The sequence below is a fragment of the Siphateles boraxobius genome, unplaced genomic scaffold, assembly GCF_051911475.1.
Source record: "Siphateles boraxobius isolate OS27281-9 unplaced genomic scaffold, OSU_SipBor_1 204, whole genome shotgun sequence".
NCBI lineage: Eukaryota > Metazoa > Chordata > Actinopteri > Cypriniformes > Leuciscidae > Siphateles > Siphateles boraxobius.
In genome coordinates, this window is record NW_027508816.1 from 804,496 (window position 1) to 831,792 (window position 27,297).

General features: G+C 43.3%; 1 protein-coding gene across 7 annotated transcripts in view; it reads right to left on the reverse strand.

Annotated features, from left to right (window-relative positions):
- ccdc88ab (coiled-coil domain containing 88Ab) overlaps positions 1–27,297 on the reverse strand; it is a 134,352-nt gene that overhangs the window by 19,432 nt on the left and 87,623 nt on the right. For 3 of the 7 annotated variants that reach the window (XM_077237553.1, XM_077237550.1, XM_077237554.1), the window contains exons 23-27: positions 23,452–23,597; positions 23,167–23,259; positions 13,672–13,874; positions 11,124–11,201; positions 10,337–10,510 (exon numbers count right to left, since the gene is read on the reverse strand). In XM_077237553.1, coding sequence (XP_077093668.1) covers positions 10,337–10,510; positions 11,124–11,201; positions 13,672–13,874; positions 23,167–23,259; positions 23,452–23,597 — 694 coding nt within the window. Of the gene's footprint in view, positions 1–10,336; positions 10,511–11,123; positions 11,202–12,225; positions 12,268–13,671; positions 13,875–23,166; positions 23,260–23,451; positions 23,598–27,297 lie in introns of all 7 variants that reach the window. The other 4 variants (XM_077237552.1, XM_077237549.1, XM_077237555.1 and 1 more) reach the window with 2 other exon arrangements.

Sequence of the window (27,297 nt, forward strand, 5' to 3'; positions counted from 1 at the left end):
GTGTGGTGAACTGAACTCTACCTGTATCCGTGTGGTGAACTGAACTCTACCTGTAACTGTGTGGTGAACTGAACTCTACCTGTATCAGTGCAGTGAACTCTACCTGTATCTGTGCAGTGAACTCTACCTGTATCTGTGTGGTGAACTCTACCTGTACCTGTGTGGTGAACTGAACTCTACCTGTATCTGTGCGGTGAACTGAACTCTACCTGTATCTGTGTGGTGAACTCTACCTGTATCTGTGTGGTGAACTGGACTCTACCTGGATCTGTGAGGTGAACTCTACCTGTATGTGTGCGCTGAACTCTACCTGTATCTGTGTGGTGAACTCTACCTGTATCTGTGTGGTGAACTCTACCTGTATCTGTGCGGTGAACTCTACCTGTATCTGTGTGGTGAACTGAACTCTACCTGTATTTGTGTGGTGAACTCTACCTGTATCTGTGTGGTGAACTCTACCTGTGTCTGTGCGGTTAACTGAACTCTACCTGTATCTGTGCGGTTAACTAAACTCTACCTGTATCTTTGCGGTGAACTGAACTCTACCTGTATCTGTGCGGTGAACTGAACTCTACCTGCATCTGTGTGGTGAACTGAACTGTACCTGTATCTGTGCAGTGTACTCTACCTGAATCTGTGTGGCGAACTCTACCTGTATCTGTGTGGTGAACTCTACCTGTATCTGTGTGGTAAACTCTACCTGTATCTGTGTGGTGTACTGAACTCTACCTGTATCTGTGCGGTGAACTCTACCTGTATCTGTGTGGTGAACTCTACCTGTATCTGTGTGGTGAACTCTACCTGTATATGTGTGGTGAACTGAACTCTACCTGGATCTGTGAGGTGAACTCTACCGGTAGCTGTGCGGTGAACTCTACCTGTATCTGTGCGGTGAACTCTACCTGTATCTGTGTGGTGAACTCTACCTGTATCTGTGCGGTGAACTCTACCTGTATCTGTGCGGTGAACTCTACCTGTGTCTGTGCGGTGAACTGAACTCTACCTGTATCTGTGTGGTGAACTCTACCTGTATCTGTGCGGTGAACTCTACCTGTATCTGTGTGGTGAACTCTACCTGCATCTGTGTGGTGAACTCTACCTGTGTCTGTGTGGTGAACGCTACCTGTATCTGTGTGGTGAACTCTACCTGTATCTGTGCGGTGAACTCTACCTGTGTCTGTGCGGTGAACTGAACTCTACCTGTATCTGTGTGGTAAACTCTACCTGTATCTGTGTGGTGAACTCTACCTGTATCTGTGTGGTGAACTCTACCTGTATCTGTGTGGTGAACTGAACTCTACCTGCATCTGTGTGGTGAACTGAACTCTACCTGTATCCGTGTGGTGAACTGAACTCTACCTGCATCTGTGTGGTGAACTGAACTCTACCTGTATCTGTGTGGTGAACTGAACTCTACCTGCATCTGTGTGGTGAACTGAACTCTACCTGTATCCGTGTGGTGAACTGAACTCTACCTGCATCTGTGTGGTGAACTGAACTCTACCTGTATCTGTGTGGTGAACTGAACTCTACCTGTATCTGTGTGGGGAACTCTACCTGCATCTGTGTGGTGAACTGAACTCTACCTGCATCTGTGTGGTGAACTGAACTCTACCTGCATCTGTGTGGTGAACTGAACTCTACCTGTATCTGTGTGGTGAACTGAACTCTACCTGCATCTGTGCGGTGAACTCTACCTGTATCTGTGTGGTGAACTGAACTCTACCTGTATCTTTGTGGTGAACTGAACTCTACCTGCATCTGTGTGGGGAACTCTACCTGCGTCTGTGCGGTGAACTGAACTCTACCTGTATCTGTGTGGTGAACTCTACCTGTATCTGTGTGGTGAACTCTACCTGTATCTGCGTGGTGAACTGAACTCTACCTGTATCTGTGTGGTGAACTGAACTCTACCTGTATCTGTGTGGTGAACTGAACTCTACCTGTATCTGTGTGGTGAACTGAACTCTACCTGTATCTGTGCGGTGAACTCTACCTGTATCTGTGCGGTGAACTCTACCTGTATCTGTGCGGTGAACTCTACCTGTATCTGTGCGGTGAACTCTACCTGTATCTGTGCGGTGAACTCTACCTGTATCTGTGTGGTGAACTCTGCCTGTGTCTGTGCGGTGAACTGAACTCTACCTGTATCTGTGCGGTGAACTGAACTCTACCTGTATCTGTGTGGTGAACTCTCCCTGTATCTGTGCGGTGAACTCTACCTGTATCTGTGTGGTGAACTCTACCTGCATCTGTGTGGTGAACTCAACCTGTGTCTGTGTGGTGAACTCTACCTGTATCTGTGTGGTGAACTCTACCTGCATCTGTGTGGTGAACTCTACCTGTATCTGTGCGGTGAACTCTACCTGTGTCTGTGCGGTGAACTGAACTCTACCTGTATCTATGTGGTGAACTCTACCTGTATCTGTGTGGTGAACTCTACCTGTATATGTATGGTGAACTGAACTCTACCTGCATCTGTGTGGTGAACTGAACTCTACCTGCATCTGTGTGGTGAACTCTACCTGTATCTGTGTGGTGAACTCTACCTGTATCTGTGCGGTGAACTCTACCTGTATCTGTGCGGTGAACTCTACCTATATCTGTGTTGTGAACTCTACCTGTGTCTGTGTGGTGAACTCTACCTGTATCTGTGTGGTGAACTCTACCTGTATCTGTGCGGTGAACTCTACCTGCATCTGTGTGGTGAACTCTACCTGTATCTGTGCGGTGAACTCTACCTGTATCTGTGTGGTGAACTCTACCTGCATCTGTGTGGTGAACTCTACCTGTGTCTGTGTGGTGAACTCTACCTGTGTCTGTGTGGTGAACTGAACTCTACCTGTATCTGTGTGGTGAACTCTACCTGTATCTGTGTGGTGAACTGAACTCTACCTGTATCTGTGTGGTGAACTGAACTCTACCTGTATCTGTGCGGTGAACTCTACCTGTATCTGTGCGGTGAACTCTACCTGTATCTGTGCGGTGAACTCTACTTGTGTCTTTTCGGTGAACTGAACTCTACCTGTATCTGTGTGGTGAACTCTACCTGTATCTGTGTGGTGAACTGAACTCTACCTGTATCTGTGTGCTGAACTCTACCTGCATCTGTGTGGTGAACTCTACCTGTATCTGTGCGGTGAACTCTACCTGTATCTGTGTATTGAACTCTACCTGTATCTGTGCGATGAACTCTACCTGTATCTGTGTGGTGAACTCTACCTGTATCTGTGTGGTGAACTCTACCTGTATCTGTGCGGTGAACTCTACCTGTATCTGTGTATTGAACTCTACCTGTATCTGTGCGATGAACTCTACCTGTGTCTGTGCGGTGAACTGAACTCTACCTGTATCTGTGTGGTGAACTCTACCTGTGTCTGTGCGGTGAACTGAACTCTACCTGTATCTGTATGGTGAACTCTACCTGTATCTGTGTGGTGAACTCTACCTGCAGCTGTGTGGTGAACTCAACCTGCGTCTGTGTGGTGAACTCTACCTGCATCTGTGTGGTGAACTCTACCTGTATCTGTGTGGTGAACTCTACCTGCATCTGTGTGGTGAACTGAACTCTACCTGCATCTGTGTGGTGAACTGAACTCTACCTGTATATGTGTGGTGAACTCTACCTGCATCTGTGTGGTGAACTGAACTCTACCTGTATCTGTGTGGTGAACTGAACTCTACCTGCATCTGTGTGGTGAACTGAACTCTACCTGCATCTGTGTGGTGAACTGAACTCTACCTGTATCTGTGTGGTGAACTCTACCTGCATCTCTGGGGTGAACTGAACTCTACCTGTATCTGTGTGGTGAACTGAACTCTACCTGCATCTGAGTGGTGAACTCTACCTGTATCTGTGTGATGAACTGAAGTTTACCTGTATCTGTGTGGTGAACTGAACTCTACCTGCATCTGTGTGGTGAACTGAACTCTACCTGTATCTGTGTGGTGAACTGAACTCTACCTGCATCTGTGTGGTGAACTGAAGTCTACCTGCATCTGTGTGGTGAACTGAACTCTACCTGCATCTGTGTGGTGAACTGAACTCTACCTGTATCTGTGTGGTGAACTCAACTCTACCTGTATCTGTGTGGTGAACTCTACCTGTATCTGTGTGGTGAACTGAAGTCTACCTGTATCTGTGTGGTGAACTGAACTCTACCTGCATCTGTGTGGTGAACTGAAGTCTACCTGCATCTGTGTGGTGAACTGAACTCTAACTGTATCTGTGTGGTGAACTCTACCTGCATCTGTGTGGTGAACTGAACTCTACCTGCATCTGTGTGGTGAACTGAACTCTAACTGTATCTGTGTGGTGAACTGAACTCTACCTGCATCTGTGTGGTGAACTGAACTCTAACTGTATCTGTGTGGTGAACTCTACCTGCATCTGTGTGGTGAACTGAACTCTACCTGCATCTGTGTGGTGAACTGAACTCTACCTGTATCTGTGTGGTGAACTGAAGTCTACCTGCATCTGTGTGGTGAACTGAACTCTACCTGCATCTGTGTGGTGAACTGAACTCTACCTGTATCTGTGTGGTGAACTCAACTCTACCTGTATCTGTGTGGTGAACTCTACCTGTATCTGTGTGGTGAACTGAAGTCTACCTGCATCTGTGTGGTGAACTGAACTCTACCTGCATCTGTGTGGTGAACTGAAGTCTACCTGCATCTGTGTGGTGAACTGAACTCTAACTGTATCTGTGTGGTGAACTCTACCTGCATCTGTGTGGTGAACTGAACTCTACCTGCATCTGTGTGGTGAACTGAACTCTAACTGTATCTGTGTGGTGAACTGAACTCTAACTGTATCTGTGTGGTGAACTCTACCTGCATCTCTGGGGTGAACTGAACTCTACCTGTATCTGTGTGGTGAACTGAACTCTACCTGTATCTGTGTGGTGAACTGAACTCTAACTGTATCTGTGTGGTGAACTGAACTCTAACTGTATCTGTGTGGTGAACTCTACCTGTATCTGTGTGGTGAACTGAACTCTACCTGTATCTGTGTGGTGAACTGAACTCTACCTGCATCTGTGTGGTGAACTGAACTCTAACTGTATCTGTGTGGTGAACTGAACTCTAACTGTATCTGTGTGGTGAACTCTACCTGCATCTCTGGGGTGAACTGAACTCTACCTGCATCTGTGCGGTGAACTGAACTCTACCTGCATCTGTGTGGTGAACTCTACCTGTATCTGTGTGGTGAACTGGACTCTACCTGCATCTGTGCGGTGAACTCTACCTGTATCTGTGTGGTGAACTCTACCTGTATCTGTGTGGTGAACTGAACTCTACCTGCATCTGTGTGGTGAACTGAACTCTACCTGCATCTGTGTGGTGAACTGAACTCTAACTGTATCTGTGTGGTGAACTCTACCTGCATCTCTGGGGTGAACTGAACTCTACCTGCATCTGTGTGGTGAACTGAACTCTACCTGCATCTGTGTGGTGAACTCTACCTGTATCTGTGTGGTGAACTGAAGTCTACCTGTATCTGTGTGGTGAACTGAACTCTACCTGCATCTGTGTGGTGAACTGAACTCTACCTGTATCTGTGTGGTGAACTGAACTCTACCTGTATCTGTGTGGTGAACTCTACCTGTATCTGTGTGGGGAACTGAAGTCTACCTGTATCTGTGCGGTGAACTCTACCTGTATCTGTGTGGTGAACTGAACTCTACCTGCATCTGTGTGGTGAACTGAAGTCTACCTGTATCTGTGTGGTGAACTGAACTCTACCTGCATCTGTGTGGTGAACTGAAGTCTACCTGCATCTGTGTGGTGAACTGAACTCTAACTGTATCTGTGTGGTGAACTCTACCTGCATCTGTGTGGTGAACTGAACTCTACCTGCATCTGTGTGGTGAACTGAACTCTAACTGTATCTGTCTGGTGAACTGAACTCTACCTGCATCTGTGTGGTGAACTGAACTCTAACTGTATCTGTGTGGTGAACTCTACCTGCATCTGTGTGGTGAACTGAACTCTACCTGCATCTGTGTGGTGAACTGAACTCTACCTGTATCTGTGTGGTGAACTGAAGTCTACCTGCATCTGTGTGGTGAACTGAACTCTACCTGCATCTGTGTGGTGAACTGAACTCTACCTGTATCTGTGTGGTGAACTCAACTCTACCTGTATCTGTGTGGTGAACTCTACCTGTATCTGTGTGGTGAACTGAAGTCTACCTGTATCTGTGTGGTGAACTGAACTCTACCTGCATCTGTGTGGTGAACTGAAGTCTACCTGCATCTGTGTGGTGAACTGAACTCTAACTGTATCTGTGTGGTGAACTCTACCTGCATCTGTGTGGTGAACTGAACTCTACCTGCATCTGTGTGGTGAACTGAACTCTAACTGTATCTGTGTGGTGAACTGAACTCTAACTGTATCTGTGTGGTGAACTCTACCTGCATCTCTGGGGTGAACTGAACTCTACCTGTATCTGTGTGGTGAACTCTACCTGCATCTCTGGGGTGAACTGAACTCTACCTGTATCTGTGTGGTGAACTGAACTCTACCTGTATCTGTGTGGTGAACTGAACTCTAACTGTATCTGTGTGGTGAACTGAACTCTAACTGTATCTGTGTGGTGAACTCTACCTGTATCTGTGTGGTGAACTGAACTCTACCTGTATCTGTGTGGTGAACTGAACTCTACCTGCATCTGTGTGGTGAACTCTACCTGTATCTGTGTGGTGAACTGGACTCTACCTGCATCTGTGCGGTGAACTCTACCTGTATCTGTGTGGTGAACTCTACCTGTATCTGTGTGGTGAACTGAACTCTACCTGCATCTGTGTGGTGAACTCTACCTGTATCTGTGTGGTGAACTGGACTCTACCTGCATCTGTGCGGTGAACTCTACCTGTATCTGTGTGGTGAACTCTACCTGTATCTGTGTGGTGAACTGAACTCTACCTGCATCTGTGTGGTGAACTGAACTCTACCTGCATCTGTGTGGTGAACTGAACTCTAACTGTATCTGTGTGGTGAACTCTACCTGCATCTCTGGGGTGAACTGAACTCTACCTGCATCTGTGTGGTGAACTGAACTCTACCTGCATCTGTGTGGTGAACTCTACCTGTATCTGTGTGGTGAACTGAAGTCTACCTGTATCTGTGTGGTGAACTGAACTCTACCTGCATCTGTGTGGTGAACTGAACTCTACCTGTATCTGTGTGGTGAACTGAACTCTACCTGTATCTGTGTGGTGAACTCTACCTGTATCTGTGTGGGGAACTGAAGTCTACCTGTATCTGTGCGGTGAACTCTACCTGTATCTGTGTGGTGAACTGAACTCTACCTGCATCTGTCTGGTGAACTGAACTCTACCTGCATCTGTGTGGTGAACTGAACTCTACCTGCATCTGTGTGGTGAACTGAAGTCTACCTGCATCTGTGCGGTGAACTCTACCTGTATCTGTGTGGTGAACTGAACTTTACCTGCATCTGTCTGGTGAACTGAACTCTACCTGCATCTGTGTGGTGAACTGAACTCTACCTGTATCTGTGTGGTGAACTGAACTCTACCTGTATCTGTGTGGTGAACTGAACTCTACCTGTATCTGTGTGGTGAACTGAACTCTACCTGCATCTGTGTGGTGAACTGAACTCTACCTGTATCTGTGTGGTGAACTGAACTCTACCTGCATCTGTGTGGTGAACTGAACTCTACCTGTATCTGTGTGGTGAACTGAACTCTACCTGCATCTCTGGGGTGAACTGAACTCTACCTGCATCTGTGTGGTGAACTGAACTCTACCTGCATCTGTGTGGTGAACTGAACTCTACCTGCATCTGTGTGGTGAACTGAACTCTACCTGCATCTGTGTGGTGAACTCTACCTGTGTCTGTGCGGTGAACTGAACTCTACCTGTATCTGTGTGGTGAACTGAACTCTACCTGCATCTGTGTGGTGAACTCTACCTGTATCTGTGTGGTGAACTCTACCTGTATCTGTGCGGTGAACTCTACCTGTGTCGGTGCGGTGAACTGAACTCTACCTGCATCTGTGTGGTGAACTTAACTCTACCTGCATCTGTGTGGTGAACTCTACCTGTATCTGTGCGGTGAACTCTACGTGTATCTGTGTGGTGAACTCTACTTGTATCTGTGTGGTGAACTCTACCTGTATCTGTGTGGTGAACTGAACTCTACCTGCATCTGTGTGGTGAACTCTACGTGTATCTGTGTGGTGAACTCTACTTGTATCTGTGTGGTGAACTCTACCTGTATCTGTGCGGTGAACTGAACTCTACCTGCATCTGTGTGGTGAACTGAAGTCTACCTGCATCTGTGCGGTGAACTCTACCTGTATCTGTGTGGTGAACTGAACTCTACCTGCATCTGTCTGGTGAACTGAACTCTACCTGCATCTGTGTGGTGAACTGAACTCTACCTGTATCTGTGTGGTGAACTGAACTCTACCTGTATCTGTGTGGTGAACTGAACTCTACCTGCATCTGTGTGGTGAACTGAACTCTACCTGTATCTGTGTGGTGAACTGAACTCTACCTGCATCTCTGGGGTGAACTGAACTCTACCTGCATCTGTGTGGTGAACTGAACTCTACCTGCATCTGTGTGGTGAACTGAACTCTACCTGCATCTGTGTGGTGAACTGAACTCTACCTGCATCTGTGTGGTGAACTCTACCTGTATCTGTGTGGTGAACTGAACTCTACCTGCATCTCTGGGGTGAACTGAACTCTACCTGCATCTGTGTGGTGAACTGAACTCTACCTGTGTCTGTGCGGTGAACTGAACTCTACCTGTATCTGTGTGGTGAACTGAACTCTACCTGCATCTGTGTGGTGAACTCTACCTGTATCTGTGTGGTGAACTCTACCTGTATCTGTGCGGTGAACTCTACCTGTGTCTGTGCGGTGAACTGAACTCTACCTGCATCTGTGTGGTGAACTTAACTCTACCTGCATCTGTGTGGTGAACTCTACCTGTATCTGTGCGGTGAACTCTACGTGTATCTGTGTGGTGAACTCTACTTGTATCTGTGTGGTGAACTCTACCTGTATCTGTGTGGTGAACTGAACTCTACCTGTATCTGTGCGGTGAACTCTACCTGCATCTGTGTGGTGAACTCTACCTGCATCTGTGTGGTGAACTCTACCTGTATCTGTGCGGTGAACTCTACCTGTCTCTGTGTGGTGAACTCTACCTGCATCTGTGTGGTGAACTCTACCTGTATCTGTGTGGTGAACTCTACCTGTGTCTGTGCGGTGAACTCTACCTGTGTCTGTGTGGTGAACTCTACCTGTATCTGTGCGGTGAACTCTACCTGCATCTGTGTGGTGAACTCTACCTGCATCTGTGTGGTGAACTCTACCTGTATCTGTGTGGTGAACTCTACCTGTATCTGTGTGGTGAACTGAACTCTACCTGTATCTGTGTGGTGAACTCTACCTGTATCTGTGCGGTGAACTCTACCTGCATCTGTGTGGTGAACTCTACCTGTGTCTGTGTGGTGAACTCTACCTGTATCTGTGCGGTGAACTCTACCTGCATCTGTGTGGTGAACTCTACCTGCATCTGTGTGGTGAACTCTACCTGTATCTGTGCGGTGAACTCTACCTGTCTCTGTGTGGTGAACTCTACCTGCATCTGTGTGGTGAACTCTACCTGTGTCTGTGTGTTGAACTCCACCTGTATCTGTGTGGCTAACTGAACTCTACCTGTATCTGTGTGGTGAATGGAACTCTACCTGTATCTGTGTGGTGAACTCTACCTGTGTCTGTGTGATGAACTGAACTCTACCTGCATCTGTGCGGTGAACTCTACCTGTATCTGTGTGTTGAACTCCACCTGTATCTGTGTGGCGAACTGAACTCTACCTGTGTCTGTGTGGTGAACTCTACCTGTATCTGTGTGATGAACTGAACTCTACCTGCATCTGTGCGGTGAACTCTACCTGTATCTGTGTGTTGAACTCCACCTGTATCTGTGCGGTGAACTGAACTCTACCTGTGTCTGTGTGGTGAACTCTACCTGTATCTGTGTGATGAACTGAACTCTACCTGCATCTGTGCGGTGAACTCTAACTGTATCTGTGTGTTGAACTCCACCTGTATCTGTCTGGCGAACTGAACTCTACCTGTGTCTGTGTGGTGAACGGAACTCTACCTGTGTCTGTGTGGTGAACTCTACCTGTATCTGTGCGGTGAACTGAACTCTACCTGTGTCTGTGTGGTGAACTCTACCTGTATCTGTGTGGTGAACTGAACTCTACCTGTATCTGTGTGGTGAACTCTACCTGTATCTGTGTGGTAAAGGTAAAGTCTACCTGTATCGTTTCAGTGATGGTGAACTCTACCTGTATTGGTGCGGTATCGAGCGCCGCGGATCAGGCTCAGGCTGGCGTAATCAGCAGCAGCGCTGGAATAGACCATGGATCCAAACTCCTTCCCATCGGGAGCTTCCAGATGATCCGTGCTGCTGGACCACTGACCCTCGGACACAGCCATCGTCTGCAGCAGGTCGTTCATGGCTGACACACACACACACACACACACACACACACACACACACACACACACACACACACACACACACACACACACACACACACACACACACACACACACACAGCATTAACACGGTGAAGTAACAGCGGAGAAAAGAAAGAGACATGAAGAGCAAATACTGAAAGTATTCATGGAGTGACGATGCAGTAAACACCACAGGATGCTTCACTGGCACATGAGATGTAGAGAATAACACGACTCCACAAGTGGTTATAATGCTAGTAAAGCAGCATAAGGTCTATTAGCACAGTCAAATCTAACTCATGAATCTATTAACCATCATGTAAACAGTGTTTACAGTCTAATATTTAATAATTGAAGTCTAGCAGGCAGTGTGACACTTAAACCGTGTGTTAGGAGGACACTAACTAGTACTTTAAATCTCCGTTTCTGCATCAGAAAAGACGAACATTAACTCTAACATCCATGACATCACATCACAAGAGAATGAGGACTGCATGTGTGTGAAATATCTGATGATGATCAATAATGAGAGACGCCACTGCAGAAGAGACGGACAGTAAGAGAAGAGCATGATGGGTGTGGACGATGGGTGTGGACCATCGAATTTCTTACACATAGAGCGGCGGTAGACGGCCTTCACTCTGTCTTTCTCCTTGGATCGGTTCCTCATGAACGGAAGCTTTTTCAGCGCTGTCATCGGAGAAACGCAACGAGCGGGAGGAGAGAACAGACGGGTGTTAGCAAGACAACAGTGTCAAACTAACTGATGCACATGTGGTTAACATCCATCACAGCTGCAGGTCACAGGGACACACATGTAGTGAGCGAGCGGTGAAACGTACGTCACACTAGCCGCGTTTCCATTACAGAGTTGCGCAAAACTATTGCGATATTTTCTAAACATCAATAAAAAACTATTGGGAAATGACTGCGTTTCCATGAACCGAAGTTATGGTACTAAAACGTTCCAAAAATCATTCCAAAAATCCTGGCAACAGATGTTAGTAGGTTTATGTATATCAGTCACCGCACTAGCCATTATTATTAATGGAAGGAGACGTAGGCGTGTTTTCCAACATTAATGGGAAGGAAAGACCCTTATATTTGTGAGCGGCACATGTGAGGAGTTTCTGGGTGTTTTCCCCTCATATCTGCTTAGAGCTCCTGATAAATTGTGGCATTTCTTTGTTGGTTAGAATTCAGTATTTCCGTAACTCTTTTGTCTTTTATGAGTTTAATTAAGAACTCTGTCTCGTTTACTGTCCAAACATACCGTGCCTTCTTAAGAGAATGATCAACTTTTACATATGTCAGGTGACCTGTGAATGCGCAAAAACTGTTTCCATTACAATTTTGAGAAATATTCCTTTTTCGAATTGCCTGAAAAACCACCTCATGTAAGCGTAAAAACTTTTTTGCAATATATGGGAGTTTTTGCAAAATTGATGTTTCCATTGGGAGTATTTTCAATTTTCAATGTGCTCAATTTGAAGGGTGATGGAAACGTGGCTACTATGTAATGCCAACAGCACAACAGGGAATGATCATTAAAGGGTGCAATGACACACATTATCACTCAGCCGCTCTCACGCACAGCTGTATGAATGACACTGCAGACGAGCGCTGGATTACAGTCAATCATACTGTTTGAATTGCACCTTTTAATAGAGATGAACACAAATGCAGAGTGTTCATGGGCTGACTGACAGCGTACCGTTAGAGGAAACCTGCGTTTGGGTTTTCTCAGCTCTCTTCCCTTCACAAAAGAAAGGAAGAAAAAAACAAGAGAAAACGTCAGGCTGAAACTACGCAATTATACATCATACATGTTTCCTCTTAACATACTCAAACTGAGATATGAGCTCATCATGAAACAATGAACAATGGCATTTTTATTAACTAACATTAACAAAGATTAGTAAATTATATAACAACATATTACTTATAGTTAGTTCCTATTCCAATTAATGCATTAAATTATGTTAACAAATGAAGCCTTATTGTAAAGTGTTACCCAACTTTATATCACACTGTGTTATCCGACTTCATAAATAGCTTTGGCTGAAAAAATTAACAACAAACAAATTGATTCTTTTGGAAAACGATTTGGGGGCACATAAGTGACGACGGAACATTTCTTAATTTTAAACCCGCACGCGCCACTAACGCACTACCAGCCAGACCATGAGTCGGACACACATTGGTTCTCCTTTCGGATATTAGTCGAAAGAATCAGAATCAGTCAGATTACTCAGTCACTCATTGGGGCTTTTCTGACTGCACCAGGTTATCATCGTTCTAAACCACTTTTTTAACCCTGGGTAAAGGAACGTTTTACACTTGTAATTTAGAAAAAGGTTAGCAGCGCTTTTTACCCGGGGTTATGAAGTCCTGCTCCGGAGCAGAATTATAGACGTTTTTGCACTGTTAACCCCACATTGCAGTGCAAAACGTGTGCAGTGTGAAGTGATGTGATCTAGATGCTTAGCAACACACAACCAATCCTGTGCCTCACATTCACATGATTTGGATTGTCAGAGAAACGCCACGTGTCAAATGGTGATGGAAAACATGACAATTGGACTGAAGAAGTGACAGTTTCAATCTTACCATTATAATCTGAAAAGTACATTCAGGAAAAACTTAATAGTTTAGTCGGCAATATATAATATGAGGATGCGATATGCTTGAGCCTTTATGTAAACAGGTCGCGTGCGGCGTTTGTCCAATCAGTGACACTGATACCGGAATTATGCAAATAAGGACAGTAACCCAGGATTTAGGAATGTACAGAGTGTGAAACATAGGTTTATGAATACCCCAGATTAATTGTTAACCCTGGATAAATTATGAGCAGTGTAAATCAATGACCCAGGGTTAACTAGTTCAAATGTGAAAAGCCCCACTGAATCAATCAGAGTGATTCAGGAGTGAAGTATCTCTCTAATCTCTGAATCAATCAGAGTGATTCAGGAGTGAAGTATCTCTCTAAACTCTGAATCAGAGTGATTCTGGAGTGAAGTAACTCTCTAAACTCTGAATCAGAGTGATTCAGGAGTGAAGTATCTCTCTAAACTCTGAATCAGAGTGGTTCCGGAGTGAAGTAACTCTCTAAACAATGTTCAAACTCTCAGACTGTAGGAAGAGTGCATATACTCACTGCTGTTGCGGTTTGCGAGCGAATCCTCCAGCGAGTTGGACCCAGAGCCCACGGACGAGCTGTCCTGGCTGTCTGGGTGGGGCAGCGTCAGGAACCCTTCACTGGACTCCGAGCGGGACGGGGTCTGTGTAAGAGAGCGCATGCGCTCACGACTCTTCGGCTTGATGAGCTTCCTCATCTTCAGTGCGATCCAGTTACCTCTCCTGCAAAAACCACACGCAACCCTCATTATGTGATCCGTGTCCTGTAAATCACTTCATGTAATACTTCAAAAACCCAAAACACCTGAGGTCACTTAAACACTCTCAAGCATTCAGGACACCTGGAATTTCGCCAAGTTCTGAGATTCACCCTCCAACATCACATTTGTGAGAGAACCTAGAAACATTCAGCCAAATCACACAAGCTTGTGCAGAGAAGCCCAGTCATCAACAGAGATGCAGCCATTCCTCTAGTGCAGTGTTTCTCTAACCTGCTCCAGAAGGACCCCCAACACTGCACATTTTCTTTGTCTCCCTAATCAAACACACCTGATTCAACTCATCAGCTCATTATCACATGTGAAACACTGCTTTAGTAGAACGTGAATATGACGATCCAAATATCGGTTACTTCATGAGACAGCAGTTGCAACGATAATGCAGTACATACAAAAAGCTGTTTGTCTGAAGCTTTGTGTTTGTCCCATCTAAACGAACTGTCAGTGGGCATAAACAGTGTTTTCTGTTCTCCTCTGAGGAAAAGAAATGACACAAAGGGATTTCTATTCTTGAACAAACCAATCCCAGTTTAATCAACTTAGTCAGGAACGCCTAAATTTGGGAGCAAGACCAACCAGGAGAAATTTTGCATGAATCAGCATTCACAAAGAGTGCATGCAACTCAACGATGTGCCTCCCAGAAGTCAATGCAATGCAAATGTCTTATATAAAAAGAAAGATGATCTGAAAGATGAAGAAAGTCATCTTTCTTTTTATATAAGACATTTATATATTTATGCTCACTGGTGTGTAGGTTGTCACTCTACACAATTTATAAAAATGCATGTGCATGACAGCATTAGCAGCCCATAGAACTTTTTATGCACAACTGGTTATCTTGGTTCTTATCCTGCACTTTCTAGAGCCCATGTGCATATGGAGGATAAATCACTCCTGGTGATGAACGTTTCCCTCTCTGAAGGGCCTGTGAGATGCAGTTCTAGACAGTGATGCTGTCCCAGATGAAGCTTTTTATTTGAGGCAAATTCTGAACTTCTGACATCTGGGATGGTAAAAGTATTGCTGTGCAACACTGTGCATTAGGGATGTGCCAGGGTGGAAAGCAACAGACTGACTGGCATTTCAAAAGCATTATAAGCCTAAGTATATTTCAGAAATCATTTGCACCAATAGTCTTTATGAGCTACTTAGGCTTATGATGCCTTTGGGAAGTGCAGTTAGTGAGGTAGACAAGTGAGAGGAAAGAATATAGGATCCCCATGCCAGATTCTCCATCTCCTTTATCACTGTCCAAAATTAGGCCTACCACTACAATGCCATCAGCAGATTTTATCAGTTTCCATTCCCTGGGGAGAGCCAGTGTTTAGGATGTGAGAGGATGTGTCTAACAATTAGGAAATCCAGGACCTGCAGGCAGATTGAGGAACTTAGTCCGGAGATTGGAGACAATTCTGATGGAGATTAGTCTTGAATGCTTACCTGTAACAAACTTATATCAGCCTAATATAATTTTTCCCTTCATGTGATTTAAGTGGGAAACGGTGGCATGTAGTATTGGTGTTATATCATTGTCCATAGTTCTGTTTGGGTGGTAGGCAAACTGCAGTAGATCAAGTAAATTGTGGAGTATGGAGCAAAATACAGTCTTTGAATTGTGGCTCAAAGCATTTCATAATGAAAGAGTTGAGTACTAAGGGCAAGTGTCACCCAGGCTGCATGTTAATGATTTTAAAGCATAATGTCAAGGCCATGGGTTCAGTTCTCATGGAATTCATGAACTGAGAAAGATTAAATGCAACATAAGCCGCTTTGGATAAACAAAACAGTTAAATGCATAAATATAAATGGACAAATATAAATGTTTTTTTAAGAATGACCCGTGCAAATTACCCTCTATAAGATCTGTATGCACCAGTTCACATGGTATGCTGATAATAGTCAGAAAAACCTTAGAGAATATCTAGATGAGAAAAGATAAATGAAATTACCCATTTGGGTTCCTTGTACCTTCCGCTTCTGAGTTATTCAGGGACCTAATGGAAACCACTCTAGCACTCTGAATGGTAATACTTATAGTCCCAGGAAACCAATAACACACGATTGGGCTTTTACGGGCCACACCCAGATGTTCTAACCTTGAGGATATGGCTGCTAGCTACTCCTGGTCCTGCCTGAACATTGCTTGATGTCTGGCATTGTGGAGAGGGGTATTCATGCTTACAACAAGCTATTTCCCCACCCCTGCTTCGGTGCCTGCAGATCTTATTAGCGGTATCTGCAGTCACCCAGAATGAAAACCTGTGCAACACTCCAGGTGAAAGTCTGAGAGTGGACAGCGTGACCTTAGCAATGCCAAGATCTCAAAGAGAGATGTCATGAGAGATGACCTAAAGAGAACACCTCTAACCCAGGCTCTGACGAATTACCCTAAACAACTTTTTTTTTTGGATTCCAGCAAACAATTGTACAGTTGTTTTTTTATCTAGTTGAATTGCTCAGAGGATCAGACTGGTCTTTGATGCGCAAACACTAGGCTTTATTCACCCCAATGGAAAGCAAAACAGCTCTGTCTGAAATCCCTATTTCCTTATGTGTCATTCAGTATATGGGCCATTCTACAGAATTGGTTCAAAGTCATAGTTGGAAACGTCTTGAATTTTTTCCATACATTTTGTATATGCAAGTTGTTTAATATCCAAGGTACACATTTCTAGTAATTGTGGAGTTAATTATCATATTGTATTTTCAGAAAGTTTTGGAATATTTTTCCCTCTCCCCAAATTTGTCACTACCGAAATACAATAATAATTTAATAAGGCTTATATTGACCTTTTCACATTTTATTTACATCTACATTGTAAACATATTTTTTGCTATTTTAAAAAAAGGTTTCCACAGGTAAATTAATAACAATTACAATTTTAACAATATTTCAAGTGTAATTTATAAGATTTATTGTATTTTAAATCTAATCTTTCTTTGTAAAAGGTATTAAGTTAATCTTACTGATTTTAAAATGTAACCCTCTGAGGTTATCAGTGCAAAAGAGACTCAAAATACTCTGTTGATTTTAATCTTTTGTGTTAGTGTTATACATAATTCGATCCTGTTAAGTGTGTATTTTTTTTGTGTATACTCACAATATAAACAAAGTATTGTGCTTTTAGTCAAATAAAGAAAAATAAACATGATGCTAGTTTTGCCTTCTCTCTGTCAGTGAAGTCCATTCTGAAACGCGTCCGAAAATTAACTGTAATTCCGCGAATACTCGTCATACAGGCATGAGTGTTTTTCCATAATGAAGCTTGAACTCTCTTCTTTTAAATGAATTAATTTATATAAAAAAACAAATATTCTAAGTTTATGTAATCTGTTTGAAAAGATAGAGATGTCAGTCTTTTTCTTTCCAGCTCATTATACCTAATTACGCATTAATGTGCCACGCCCACGGAGAGCGCGCGGTATTCAAACGCAAATGATCTAAGGCAAGCCATTCAAACATACCAACGCCCACCAGCTGGATTATAAAACAGATCAAGTTTAGTAAGTATCTTACTAGAGCTATGTACACAGCGTATCCCTACGCTGTGAGGAGTAATACTATCTAATAACCCTGGAAAATGTACCAGAAGTGCTGGCAGTTTCATTTCGAGGAGCAACGGATCCAGCTGATGTAGTAAGTCATTTATTCTTAAGTGCTTTGTTCAAATCGCGATGTCTGTAAACCGCAAAAAGACTGTTTAAATATGAATTGCGTGTCTGTGTGTAGGCTAAATGATGAATGAACGGCATAGACGCCCGCACGTTAACTACAGTTATACAGCGTGTGTCTGTGCCGTTCATTCACTCTCGCACCTACATTAGTAAACATGTACATGAACACATCCAAACTATATTGCTATCCTACTAAGATGAGTAAAAATAGACTGAAATATGTTGAAATAAAATGTCTGTATAAGCAACAAACTGCAAATTAACATGCTAATATAATATCATAAACACGATATGTTACAGACTAAATATGAATGTTTTGACAAGATTTCGTGATTAGTTTTGGATAGATTATAAAGTTTTGACTGAAAAAAAGACTACTGTCACATTAAATAGGCTTTTGTTCGCCAATTTCTGCTCATATGTTAAATATACTATAGTATGGGATGTTTTGTCAAAAATAAAGTAGGTATATTGCATTATCAACTAAGATGTTATTTAGTGTTTGTTCCAATATTCAAACTAATGAATCCTTACCTTTTTTAATACGTATGATAAAATGTATACTTTTTACAAAGAAAGAATACACTTGAAATATTGTTAAAATTGTTGTTGTAATTGTAACCTATTTATAATTGGTTACAATTTCTAATTGTAATATATATATATATATATATATATATATATATATAATATTTATTTTGTCCGAGGTCGCATTCTTTGGTACCCAGTGACACAGCTGTGTGAAAGGCTTATTAATATGCAGCTCATTATAGGGCTCATTATCTGGCCTTTGTCTTCTCAGGTGTGAACACGCCTCCACGCATATTGCCTTTCCAAACAAAAGATGTCTTATAAAATTTAAATCAATGTATTGTTTTGTGTAAATGATTAGGCAGGATGATTTTCAGATCATTTTGAAGCAAAAACTCTAGGCAACAATGCCCATTAGTCAAAAGTCTTGTGGACACATATTTAGTATGTGTTTTGTGGCCTTATTTCAGACACTTTAAGTTTTAGTTTTTTCAATAACCATGCATAAACAATATTCTCTCAAAAATACAAACATGTACATACATCTTGCTCACATATTATGGTAGCCCTGTTTGTGCTAAATAGAGTGTAATTACACCTTTGCAATTAATATGTTTATAAGCAACTGAAAAAAGCACAAATGTCAGAGCATGTCAAAACATCTCAAGGACCCCAAAAACACCTCAGACCCCAGAGGGTTAAGGATTCATTAGTTTGAATATACATTGAACCAAACACTATAATAACATCTTAGTTGATAATTCAATATACTTTATTTTAGACAAAACATCCATGTTTCGGTTGTGATGGCACATTTTCTGTATAGTAATATTTTGGTAGCGACCACATCACATTACAGAATTTTAACTCACAAACTTTAACTCACAATTAAAACTTCATTTTAAAGCCACATTTTTAGCATCTGTAAAAACGCATTCTTCCATCTTAAAAATATATTTAAATTACGACATATGCTTTCAATCAAAAATGAGGAACAGTTAGTTCATGCGTTCGTGACATCAAAGCTAGATTATTGTTATGCTCTACTGGGTGGTTGCCCTGCACGCTTAATAAACAAACTACAGCTAGTTCAAAACGCAGCCGCTAGAGTTCTTACCAGAACCAGGAAGTACGACCATATTAGCCCGGTTCTGTCAACACTGCATTGGCATTTAAAATATTGCTGATTACTTACAATGTACTAAATGGTTTAGCTCCGCAGTACTTGAGCGAGCTCTTAACGCATTATAGTCCTTCACGTCTATTGCGATCTCAAAACTCTGGCCAGTTGATAATACCTAGAATATCTAAATCGACTGCTGGCGGTAGATCCTTTTCCTATTTAGCACCAAAACTCTGGAACAATCTTCCTTACATTGTCCGGGAAGCAGACACAGTCTGTCAGTTAAAATCTAGACTAAAAACACATCTCTTTTACCTGGCATTCACATAGAAAATTATACATTCCTATTAATCAAATCTGTTAAATGATTATTAGGCTGCATAAATTAGGTCAGCCGGAACCGGGAATACTTCATTTAACGCCTGATGTACTCGTTACATCATAAGAAGAATGGCATCTACGCTAATGTTAGTCTTTCTGTTTATTCCAAAGTTTACTGTAATCAGCTGGACCCGGGCCGTATCCAGATCAGAGTGAGGACCTGCACCTACCAAAACGCATCCCTGAAGTGTCAGCTGAGCTTGTGTCCACTAGACTCTCCCTGTGGACGCCTCATCGACATGACATCCATCGGCACTGATCCTCAACAAACTCGTCTCCATACGTGCGGGATGCCTCCGATCTTCAACCAGATGAACTGGATAATATTCTGAATGTTCCAAACCAATCTGACCTCTGACCTGTAATGCTGCCTGAATCATAATCATACACAGTTCGTTCGTTGGCCAGAGGAGAACTGAGCGACTGAGCCTGGGTTCTCCCAAGTGTTTTTTCTCCATTCTGTCACTGATGGAGTTTTGGTTCCTTGACACTGTTTTTTTTCACCTTTGTTGCCATTGGCTTTTGGCTTGCTTAGTTGGGGACATTAAATTTAACATTTAATTTAATATTCATCTATAATATTGATCTGCCTGCATTGACACTATTATAAAGGAACTGAACTGAGCTGGATGATGACATCACGGTTTACTCCAGAGCAGCTATATATATATATATATATATATAAATGAACTAAATTAATAACTTTTTAAAACAAAAATGAAATATCACTGAATTCAAGCTGGACTGTGAAGCTATTTTCTTCTGGAAACAAACTTTTTTGCATTTATTTCCTGTTATCTCTGTAAAGCTGTTTTGAAACAATCTCTATTGTAAAAAGCAATATTTAAATAAATGTGACGACCTACTAAAAAAGAAAAAAGGTGTTTGGTAGTGACGTTCCAAAGTTACACACAGATTTTCAGACACGTTTCCCTCAAAATGATGGTACCTATCTACAATGAAAGAGAGGCTATAGCTGCATTTACACGGAACCTTGTAATCGGTCTGACTGCTCAAGCGGACTAAAAAACTTTCATGTAAACACCTTAATCGATCTGATTAAAATTGATCCGATTGGAATTTCAATCGGATTGAAAGGGGTGGTTTGGTAACACTTTATTTCGATAGTCCACTTTAGACATTCTACTAGGTACAAGTAACTTTGCAGCTGCATGTCAACTAACTGTCATTAGAGTATTAGTAGACTGTCTGCTTAATATTTACTAACACTTTATTTTGTTAGTCCTCCAACAAATATTCTACTGACTACAAGTAACTTGCCAACTACAAGTCAACTTATTCTCCTAACCCGAACCCCTAACCATAACCTACCAGTCTACTGACAGTCTACTACAGTACACTAATACTTATAGTTAGTAGAATGTCTAAAGTGGACTATCAAAATAAACTGTAACCGGTGGGTAATTCCTTTTGTAATCCGATCGAGAGGACATGTAAACACTTGATCGGATTGAAAACCGAAACTGAAAGGACTGCGCATGTGCAATGACGCTGAAATAGCGTAATGACGTATGACGCACGGAACGAGCCGTTCTTCCTGTTGAATAAAGTGTCATCTAAATGAGTGTCCTGTTATCCTAAAATTCTCATTTCACTCAGCGTGTGTGAAGTGGCGCAGAACAACGTCCCACCAGTCCTTGTTTCAGACTCTCATCCACAGACGACTGGTTTTAGGCGCGGGGTTTTACTGCGGGATAATTATAAGCAGCGGCACAGCGGTTCATATGCTCATTGCCTCCAAATCATGACCAGAGACGGATAAATACTAAGTCTGTAAAAATTAAGCCTGCTGTTTAAAACAAATAAAGAACCAATAGAGGAGAATGGTTATGCATGAACAGCGGCAGTATTCGTGCAATGTGCGCATGTCAAAAAATCTATTCCGATTTGAAGCTTGTGAAATATAAACACGCACATCAACCGGATTACTTTATTTATTGTTCATGTAAACATATAGATAAAACTAAATAATAGAAGGATCTTCGTAAACATCTAAAATTTGAATACTTAAATGCTTTTTAATTTGTTTTTTGGTTGTGCGGCAGCAGTTTGTACCAATTCTGTTGAATGGCCCATATATAGAAAAAGTGAATGAGTGGCCGAGCCAGTGGTATCATAATTAAAGGGGGAGGGACATTCTCGTTCCAGAAATCATTTGATTGGACAACATTTCTCCAGTGCGTTGTGAGTTATCAATGTTTCTAAGAGTGTGAATTTCAGTAGAGAAAGACTGTACATTTTAAATGTATCTTGTAAAAGCAAATTTTGTCAATGTTTCTAAACTACACCAGAATACAGAATTCCTCAAAGATAATAGACAGACTAAAAGCAACAAAACTTGGCTTCATGGGGTCTCTACTACAGTTAAACCTAGGGATGCACCGATACCACTTTTTTCAGAATCGATCCGATCCGATACCAAAGCGGATCCGATACCAACACAGTTTTTGTTTTAAATCAAGTAGATTTTATATAACTCTCTGTGTGTTGAACTGATAATCACTCATTTGTGTGTTAAACACAATCTACTAAATACAGACAACGTCATTATAAAGAAAAACAAATCCAAAAAATATATGATCATAATCTATAAAAAAAATTATAAACTAGATTAGTGGATAATTCAGCAGTAAAATTTAGTCTAGAAAAATCACAAGTGCACAATAATTGTATAAAATCTGAACATTTAGTGAAAAAAAGAAATAAGAGACAATAAGTGTAACACTAAATCTGGTAAAACGTTACACATTGCTCTTTGTATTGTTGTAAAATACATTCATGAAAAACAAGATAAATTGTTTTATATATAGCTATAGGCTACTATACAATTGAGACATTTTTTAAATGTATAGCACAGCTCTTTATAAAAACAGAGTTTACAAACTCTGTTCATCCCGAGCGCAGAATGATGCGCTTGAAGCAACAGTCACAGTGCGTCGAGTCCGCATTGAAAAGTTCAAAGCACAAACGAAAGACATATTGATGAGTAGGGTATTATACAGTATCTACCTATGCAATAGTTTATTGAGCCTTTTCTTTTAACAGTTTTAAATTTCAGTTACTGCGCGCGTGAAGAACAATTATAGTGCTGACTCTAGTGTTGTGATCTAACAGACGCGGTAGAAAGTAACATGATTTAGTTACAGCAATACAGTCCAGCAAGGTAAAGTTGTTTTATGTGAAACCATAGACCTTTATCTACAGATCAAGTATAATAATAGTAACAATGAATCATCTTGGAGAGAGTTTAATTGAGTTGACTTTCGTAACCGAACGTGACGCGCTGTTTGAATGCTGAATGAAGAATGATTGACAGCCGCAGCGGAGGGAAAAGTTTACATGATCTTGAATTTAATGGCTTCAGTGTTAAATTTCTATCTCACATTATACTGTAATGACCTCAAAACACTTGAAGTATCGATACTGAGTTTCGGATCGGTGCATCCCTAGTTAAACCCATGTTATAAACACATCCGCTGAGCTGTGTGAGATGGCAACGCTTACCTTCGAGGTGGTGATGGGTCATAAAACTTATATTGATCCATAATCTTCTCCTCAAGTTTCTCTTTCTGTCTCCTCAGCTCATTGAGTTTATCACTGTGTGTGTGTGTGTGTGTGTGTGTGTGTGTGTGTGTGAGAAAGAGTGAGAGAGAGAGAGAGAGAGAGAGAGAGAGAGTAGCATCAGACTTTTTGCACATAGGAGCTGAGGTCAACTACAGGGAAATAGTTTTAGAACATAAACAAGAATGAGAGTAGAATGAAAGTGTGAATATAAGCGTGTATAAATACATGTATTGTCTCTGCTCGACGTGGAACAGGTCTTTGCTCTCCATGGTCTGCTCCAGCAGGGTCCGGTTCTGCAGCATCAGGGTCTGGATCTGATCCAGTAAATGCCGGTTCTCTTCCTCTAGATTCCCCTTCAACTGGCTTAACAGCTACAGGACACATTTCACACACACACGGTTACCCTCCACATGCCTTTGTTTGAAAACAACGTTTTAGTTCACAGAGTTGTACATCACCATGTTCATGGAGAACTTCACATGTTGACATGAGATTGGGCAGCATAGAGCCATTCACAACAGACAATATGACAAATAACGAGCAAAAACATGTGAAGTGGAAGACGAACCAGCAAGATATATGCAATAATGCACGTCTAATTTCTTCTATGTGAATGGTTCAGCACTTCCGGGTCTAGTGTGAACATGTGAAGTTTTCACAAAGTTACACCCTTCTGAGGTAAATTCATGAATAGATGAATTATAATCAGATTATTATAATTTTTGGTTAAGAATTTGGCTGAAATTTAATTCCCTGCAGAGATTAACAGTGTCCATTACAGCTCATGAAGTGTGTACCTCGCACTGGTTGGTGAGTTTGGCAGAGGTCATGAAGTGTGTACCTCGCACTGGTTGGTGAGTTTGGCAGAGGTCATGAAGTGTGTACCTCGCACTGGTTGGTGAGTTTGGCAGAGGTCATGAAGTGTGTACCTCGCACTGGTTGGTGAGTTTGGCAGAGGTCATGAAGTGTGTACCTCGCACTGGTTGGTGAGTTTGGCAGAGGTCATGAAGTGTGTACCTCGCACTGGTTGGTGAGTTTGGCAGAGGTCATGAAGTGTGTACTTCGCACTGGTTGGTAAGTTTGGCAGAGGTCATGAAGTGTGTACCTCGCACTGGTTGGTGAGTTTGGCAGAGGTCATGAAGTGTGTACCTCGCACTGGTTGGTAAGTTTGGCAGAGGTCATGAAGTGTGTACCTCGCACTGGTTGGTGAGTTTGGCAGAGGTCATGAAGTGTGTACCTCGCACTGGTTGGTGAGTTTGGCAGAGGTCATGAAGTGTGTACCTCGCACTGGTTGGTGAGTTTGGCAGAGGTCATGAAGTGTGTACCTCGCACTGGTTGGTGAGTTTGGCAGAGGTCATGAAGTGTGTACCTCGCACTGGTTGGTGAGTTTGGCAGAGGTCATGAAGTGTGTACCTCGCACTGGTTGGTAAGTTTGGCAGAGGTCATGAAGTGTGTACCTCGCACAGGTTGGTGAGTTTGGCAGAGGTCATGAAGTGTGTACCTCGCACTGGTTGGTGAGTTTGGCAGAGGTCATGAAGTCTGTACCTCGCACTGGTTGGTGAGTTTGGCAGAGGTCATGAAGTGTGTACCTCGCACTGGTTGGTGAGTTTGGCAGAGGTCATGAAGTGTGTACCTCGCACTGGTTGGTGAGTTTGGCAGAGGTCATGAAGTGTGTACCTCGCACTGGTTGGTGAGTTTGGCAGAGGTCATGAAGTGTGTACCTCGCACTGGTTGGTGAGTTTGGCAGAGGTCATGAAGTGTGTACCTCGCACTGGTTGGTGAGTTTGGCAGAGGTCATGAAGTGTGTACCTCGCACTGGTTGGTGAGTTTGGCAGAGGTCATGAAGTGTGTACCTCGCACTGGTTGGTGAGTTTGGCAGAGGTCATGAAGTGTGTACCTCGCACTGGTTGGTGAGTTTGGCAGAGGTCATGAAGTGTGTACCCCGCACTGGTTGGTGAGTTTGGCAGAGGTCATGAAGTGTGTACCTCGCACTGGTTGGTGAGTTTGGCAGAGGTCATGAAGTGTGTACCTCGCACTGGTTGGTGAGTTTGGCAGAGGTCATGAAGTGTGTACCTCGCACTGGTTGGTGAGTTTGGCAGAGGTCATGAAGTGTGTACCTCGCACTGGTTGGTGAGTTTGGCAGAGGTCATGAAGTGTGTACCTCGCACAGGTTGGTGAGTTTGGCAGAGGTCATGAAGTCTGTACCTCGCACTGGTTGGTGAGTTTGGCAGAGGTCATGAAGTCTGTACCTCGCACTGGTTGGTGAGTTTGGCAGAGGTCATGAAGTGTGTACCTTGCACTGGTTGGTGAGTTTGGCAGAGGTCATGAAGTGTGTACCTCGCACTGGTTGGTGAGTTTGGCAGAGGTCATGAAGTGTGTACCTCACACTGGTTGGTGAGTTTGGCAGAGGTCATGAAGTGTGTACCTCGCACTAGTTGGTGAGTTTGGCAGAGGTCATGAAGTGTGTACCTCGCACTGGTTGGTGAGTTTGGCAGAGGTCATGAAGTGTGTACCTCACACTGGTTGGTGAGTTTGGCAGAGGTTATGAAGTCTGTACCTCGCACTGGTTGGTGAGTTTGGCAGAGGTCATGAAGTGTGTACCTTGCACTGGTTGGTGAGTTTGGCAGAGGTCATGAAGTGTGTACCTCGCACTGGTTGGTGAGTTTGGCAGAGGTCATGAAGTGTGTACCTCACACTGGTTGGTGAGTTTGGCAGGGGTTATGAAGTGTGTACCTCGCACTGGTTGGTGAGTTTGGCAGGGGTCATGAAGTGTGTACCTCGCACTGGTTGGTGAGTTTGGCAGAGGTCATGAAGTGAGTACCTCGCACTGGTTGGTGAGTTTGGCAGAGGTCATGAAGTGTGTACCTCGCACTGGTTGGTGAGTTTGGCAGAGGTCATGAAGTGTGTACCTCGCACTGGTTGGTGAGTTTGGCAGAGGTCATGAAGTGTGTACCTCGCACTGGTTGGTGAGTTTGGCAGAGGTCATGAAGTGAGTACCTCGCACTGGTTGGTGAGTTTGGCAGAGGTCATGAAGTGTGTACCTCGCACTGGTTGGTGAGTTTGGCAGAGGTCATGAAGTGTGTACCTCGCACTGGTTGGTGAGTTTGGCAGGGGTCATGAAGTGTGTACCTCGCACTGGTTGGTGAGTTTGGCAGAGGTTATGAAGTGTGTACGGCAGAGGTCATGAAGTGTGTACCTCGCACTGGTTGGTGAGTTTGGCAGAGGTCATGAAGTGTGTACCTCGCACTGGTTGGTGAGTTTGGCAGAGGTCATGAAGTGTGTACCTCGCACTGGTTGGTGAGTTTGGCAGAGGTCATGAAGTGAGTACCTCGCACTGGTTGGTGAGTTTGGCAGGGGTCATGAAGTGTGTACCTCACACTGGTTGGTGAGTTTGGCAGGGGTCATGAAGTGTGTACCTCGCACTGGTTGGTGAGTTTGGCAGAGGTCATGAAGTGTGTACCTCGCACTGGTTGGTGAGTTTGGCAGGGGTCATGAAGTGTGTACCTCACACTGGTTGGTGAGTTTGGCAGGGGTCATGAAGTGTGTACCTCGCACTGGTTGGTGAGTTTGGCAGAGGTCATGAAGTGTGTACCTCGCACTGGTTGGTGAGTTTGGCAGAGGTCATGAAGTGAGTACCTCGCACTGGTTGGTGAGTTTGGCAGAGGTCATGAAGTGTGTACCTCGGACTGGTTGGTGAGTTTGGCAGGGGTCATGAAGTGTGTACCTCGCACTGGTTGGTGAGTTTGGCAGAGGTTATGAAGTGTGTACCTCGCACTGGTTGGTGAGTTTGGCAGAGGTCATGAAGTGTGTACCTCGCACTGGTTGGTGAGTTTGGCAGAGGTCATGAAGTGTGTACCTCGCACTGGTTGGTGAGTTTGGCAGAGGTCATGAAGTGTGTACCTCGCACTGGTTGGTGAGTTTGGCAGAGGTCATGAAGTGAGTACCTCGCACTGGTTGGTGAGTTTGGCAGAGGTTATGAAGTGTGTACCTCGCACTGGTTGGTGAGTTTGGCAGAGGTCATGAAGTGTGTACGGCAGAGGTCATGAAGTGTGTACCTCGCACTGGTTGGTG